Raw genomic sequence first — 5,598 nt, forward strand, 5'->3', positions numbered from 1 at the left:
ATAGGTATGTTTTCTGCATGATTATATTCTTGTGCAGTGATATGGTTATTAGTAACCATTTTAAGTAAATGAAATGTGTTTTTTTGTTCTTTTAGGTTTCATGTGTCTCGTTTGATGTAATCGTACAGCAGATGAGAGATACATGACATGATGACATCATAACATTCCAGGTCTTTCATACCTAACAAACATTTGTATTAATGACACATGATAAAATTTAATGAGACAAGGAGAGAAGCTTTATTTAAATTCATTTTACAATCAATGTCTATTTGACCGTTAAAGAATTATTTCAGTACATAAAAAAGCTGACCGCCCGTCTGTATTTTAGTAGTAATTTCATCCAGTTAAGCTGAGTTTTTGATGGACTTCCAGCCAACTGCAGTGTAGACTTTATTCAGCTCGCTGCACATGATATTCATGAGTTTAGACCACGCCCCCTTCACTGATGCTGCACTGAAGACTTGTGGGAAAGTTTCAAACAGCACCTCCAGAATGACGTCAGACATAATCTGTAGAGACGAACAGAAGATTAGATTGAATTCAACGTCCAGGTACAAACTTAATTCTTTTCTGATGTATTTTTGAAATAAAGTAAAAAATTATCCAATTACAGAAAAACACTTCAAAATTACAAGAAAAACACAAAATATATGCACTTTTTTGTTATTTTTATTTTATTTTACTATAAATTTCTTGCGCCCAGCTACCGTAAACTTGCCATTTTTTTACTACACAAAACATTATATACAACCACAGCTGATATGACTACTGCATCGTTCATCACAAAGTGGGACACAGCGACTCATTCAGTGTGCATGATGATGATGTTTTTTCATCATACTCACCTTAAAGTAACTGGGGTCCACCTTGAATTGGAGCGCATGTGATTCGCCCAACTGATGGAAGAAGCCCTTGACTTTGTCTCCGTCATGAAGGTTCTCCACCATCATGTTGAGGGACGTCATGGTGTCTACCGCATTTTTCTTCAGCTGGGCGTTCTTACGCATCTCTTCTGGATCCTGGATGTCACGGATATGATCAAAGTACTGCTTAGCCGATGGAGTGTTTGTGAAAAACCTGTTGACAAACACATTTACTTTAATCCAGTGTTACTTAAGAATTTGGGTCATTTCACATATTGCCTTAAAAGGACAGTTCACTTCAATTTAAAAAAACTTTGTCATGTCAAACCAGTTTATGTATTTTGCAAGAAGATATTTTGAAGCATGTTGATAATCAATAAATACTTAACGTCATTGACTTTCATTGGTGAACACATTTCTCAAAATGTCTTTTTTGGGGTTCCAAACACAGATGTGCAGGAGTGAATTAATGGTAACAAAATTTTTTTTTGGGTGAACTGTACCTTTAAGACACAATAAGAAGCATAGTATACGATTTACATTCAAAAGATCAAGACACTTGCAACAATGGCATGAATCTAAATATTAAGAAAGTGGTGATCAAAGGACAGAACCAGGGCACTGAGCTTGTCTTAACGGAGTCAGTGGGGCTATAAAAGCCTTAGCCAATGGGTTGGTGAGTATGCTTGCATTGATTTTGAAAATGTGTTATACCATATGGGAGCTTCAACAGTGTGGGTAGTCATGGCCTAATAGTGAGAGAGTCGGACGCGTGAGGCGAACGCCTTTGAGCTGGAGTGATAGCTGCCCACTGCTTCTGGTGTATTTGTGTTTATGACTTGCAGTGTGGAAATCCACTACTCACGGGACGGGTTAAATGCAGAATTCACCATTGCTGACAAATAAGTCACATTCAGAGGACAGGTCCAGTGGAGCATGGGCAGCCAGATGACCTTGTAACAATATAACAAACATCCAGGTCTGATCAACCTGTGGTGGGCCTCCTTTGGCTAAGGGTGTCTTGTGATAAAGGGCGGAAACACCCAATGAGGGCGAGGTGCACAACTGATGATGTTTCGAATTGATGGAAACCATACAAAAGGCATTATCAGCAGCACCTCACCAAAAGGTACTTTTGAGAATGTGATGAAATTTGGACACACAACTCATTAGATGTCTCTCTAATAATGGCAAGGAACGGTAAGTATGTATTTCTATAATCATTTATCCCCGAAGCACAGAGGATGCTTAACTCACGGACGAGTGAAACCTCAGACTCCCATTCCTCCATTCATATTCTTAACTGCTTCCTCCTGTCATGCATAAAGTGTCGGAAATGTCATATTGGCCAATTCAACAGTGCTGAAATAGTGGGATTATAACACCTAGTCCTCTTAAGCAAATCTGTATGTTATGGTTCTGATGTAACAGATCAGTTTAGATGATGTTGATTAAAAGGCTTCAGGGTAAAACCTGTCTGCTTTATTCAAATCTGCAGGTTCAAAATTGACAGGCTTGATCTTGATAACCGACAGATCCGGCAGTCAGGAATGTTCAGACATCTGCGGGGAGCAAGTTTCAACACAGCTGCTTAAGTGGTTTGGAAGAGAGTTTGTTTTGAAAGTGTATTTATCTCTGTTATAACACAGAAACACAAGAGCTTCATTAAACACTCATGTTATCTCTGATGTACGCTCTCAAGTGCTTGTCACTAACTGACAGATCAGATGGAAAAGCAACATGTTTGATAAGCAGGTCATTTTTATTATTATTTCATCACGTTTTCTCAGTTGAGATGTCAGTGGACATGAAAGCGAGAACTTCAATTTTTTCGTCGGTCTGTTCTTGACTCATAGTTTCTTGTTGTTTTTTGATGTGTAGAGAGAACACATAACAGGACTATTTAGATCACTGTCATCAGAATGTGTGTCAGAACTCATGTTTGTCTGATTCTTACAATAACATTTAAAGTGATTAAACAGGTAGATCATATAAGTTAAGTAAGTTTATAAATACATTATGTATTTATAAATATATTTCCCCAAACACAGAGGATGCCCCGACAAACCCATTGAGACCTCGGACCTCCTTTTCCCAGACCCATATTCTTAACTGCTCCTCTGTCACACTTCAGGTGTTGGAGATTTCCTATTGGGCAATTCAACTCTGAGATATTGGGATTATAACACCTAGTCCTACTAAACTAATCCGTTGTTCATACTGTCATTTCAGAATAAGCGCAAGTGTCTCTCTCTCCCGATGAGTTCAGAGTGCACGTGAAGGGAGTGGCGTGTAAATAATATGTCTTTTCATGTCTTTCTGAACTTGGACGACTGTTTAAAGCTGTTGACCGTTATTAACTTTTGTTCCACAAAAAAACATTCTGTAAAGAACCATGTCTTTCTTACCTTTTCATAATATGAAGAACCTTTTTTGGCAAAAAAATACACTTTTGTAAGATAGAAAGGTTCTTCGGATGTTAAAGGTTCTTAATGGAACCATTTCGACAAAAAAAGGTTCTTCTATGGCATCGTGAAGCCATAACAGGAGTTAACATGACTGGGAGATAATCTACAATTTTATAAACTGCATTAAATTTCAAGATTCTAGGTTTATTCATTTTAAGAGACAGATAGATACAGATAGAAAGAGAGAGAGTGATAGAGTAACAGGTGGATGAAAACAAAGAGATGTAAAAGTTCTTTATTTATTTAAAAGAGACACCTACAAAACAATAAAAAAGTTATTTAACAAGTTAATAAATAATTGCAAGAAAAAAGAAAAACATGTATCTCAGAACACATATGAAAACCAAAACATTCAGAGAGAGAGAGAGAGAGAGAGAGAAAAAAATTAGACATGGAAAAACACATAGATCAAGAGGTAGATAGACAAAGTAGAAATAGAGCAATAGATAGACAGACGTACAGAAAACCTGATCATGTTGTTTAATGTATTATGCTATTGGCAAGACATCATCTGCTTATCTAATATATAAAAATTAGGAATTTCTGAGGATTAATGTATTTTTATAAAGTTAGGAGCATGTTTCGATCGCTGCCAAAAGATCTGCTAGACAAAATCTGCAGGAGGACTGTTTGCTGTGATTGGATGTTATGCAGTAGGCAGCAATAGAGCTATCTAGAGAGAGAGTTGTGTCAACTCTGTTGACGCCAATCATTTTTATCATAAAAATGGTTGTTCATGGAGCCTCTCAGTAGTTCCCAGAAGTTACTAGTAATGCATGGAGCTGTGCCAAAACAGACTGATTGATTTCTATCTCTTTCCAGAGCACCCAGAGTTTGCACTCCCAATTTGAATAGGAATAGGGCTAACATTTGTCCTTCCAAACCCATATGCTCTTGAAAGATTGATTGTATTTCAATCTGGTAATATTTGTGTAAAGTATCAATTGGCAATGTGTTGACTCATCACTGATAAACATTAAAAGACAGACATGACTTTTGCTATTGTTATTGAATTTGCATTAAATTGTTCTAAAATGCACATACGTAGCTCAAGAAAATATTATTTGTTTGTTTGGGACAAACTCAGTTTTTAGACCTCTGTATTTCTAAAATCCTTCACACAATCCGGATTGAACGTTGTCAAATTTTGAAAGAAGTCAAGTTCATGGATCGTTGTTCTCTATTCATGTTTATTAATGAAATATATTTCACCAATCAGTCTGTTGCTGTGGGTTGAAGGTTAGCAGGGATTTAATTTCACAAATTATTAACATTGCGCTAAATTTAATATGTTAAATGTAGTCAGAAAAATCTTAGGGGAAGTCTGTATGTTTCAGTCTGGAAAACTATGGAATTTTGAAATGAAAAATGCATAAGAACCCTACATCTCTAAAACCACAAACACTAGCAAAACTTCACGTGCAGATGTTTGTGTGTGTGCGTGTGATGTATTCTCCATAGACCCAGCGCTGATGATGTATAAACCCCATCTGTCCTCCTGAACCCAATTTACTCTCTTTTCTTTCCATACGATCCAACATTCATCTCTATTTAACCAGGAGCAGAGGGATTTACTTTCACAGCCTCCGTCCTCCCGGACTAAAAGCTCAAGCTCAAGTGTTAACGACTCAAACCAGCAACCCTTCACATCTGAACCCCTGAGACTAAACCACTTCAGCACATCTGAAGGACAAACAGAAGATGTGAAGAACGTACCTGACCAGCACAGCCACCCCGGTCTCTTCTTTAACCTTGAACACCGGTTTCCACGTGTCCCGGATCACAGACACCTCTTCATCTGTGATGCTCCCTGTGTTCTTCGCACCTGCGTCCATGTCGATCAGTGTCGTGTGTGCCTCTCGTTCGCTTGCTTGCTTTTTAAAGCCTCTCTCACACACTTCACACAGAGCCGCGTGTGTTCTCTCTCTCTTCTTAATGGAAGAAGAGTAGAACCTGAATGAAGAGGGTCCGCCCCTCTCTCTCTTTTAATTTTCAATTCATTTTCAATTTCAAGGTACTTTATTGGGTGTTCTTACAATATTGTACAAACTATACAAAGCATTGAACATATAACAAAAGACAAACATTAGAGTCAAATTAAAATAAGGTGCTGAATAAGGCATAAATATAGAATTGAATCAGATTGAGGTTTTGTTTGTGATTTCACATCTAAAGCAAATTATATATTATGCTGTAAAAAGAATACCGCAAAATTTACAGCATCTTGCTGGCAGCAATTGGCAAGTCAGTTGCTGTAATACACT

General features: G+C 37.4%; 1 protein-coding gene across 1 annotated transcript; it reads right to left on the reverse strand.

Annotated features, from left to right (window-relative positions):
* Window positions 1–216: 216 nt before the first annotated feature.
* Window positions 217–5,256, reverse strand: LOC130425993 (cytoglobin-1-like). The gene is made up of 3 exons (XM_056752473.1): window positions 5,051–5,256; window positions 849–1,080; window positions 217–512 (listed from the first exon to the last, which is right to left on the reverse strand). The coding sequence occupies exons 1-3, from the start codon at window positions 5,167–5,169 to the stop codon at window positions 348–350; spliced, it is 516 nt and encodes a 171-aa protein (XP_056608451.1). The 5' UTR covers window positions 5,170–5,256; the 3' UTR covers window positions 217–347.
* Window positions 5,257–5,598: the final 342 nt, after the last annotated feature.

This window comes from Triplophysa dalaica, chromosome 7, assembly GCF_015846415.1.
Source record: "Triplophysa dalaica isolate WHDGS20190420 chromosome 7, ASM1584641v1, whole genome shotgun sequence".
NCBI lineage: Eukaryota > Metazoa > Chordata > Actinopteri > Cypriniformes > Nemacheilidae > Triplophysa > Triplophysa dalaica.

Coding starts and splice junctions, on each gene's coding strand:
- LOC130425993 (XM_056752473.1), bottom strand. CDS start 5,169: ATGGACGCAGGTGCGAAGAACACAGGGAGCATCACAGATGAAGAGGTG. Junction 1,081..5,050: donor GGGGTGGCTGTGCTGGTCAG/GTACGTTCTTCA, acceptor GTTTGTCAACAG/GTTTTTCACAAACACTCCAT. Junction 513..848: donor TGGACCCCAGTTACTTTAAG/GTGAGTATGATG, acceptor TCGTCTCTACAG/ATTATGTCTGACGTCATTCT.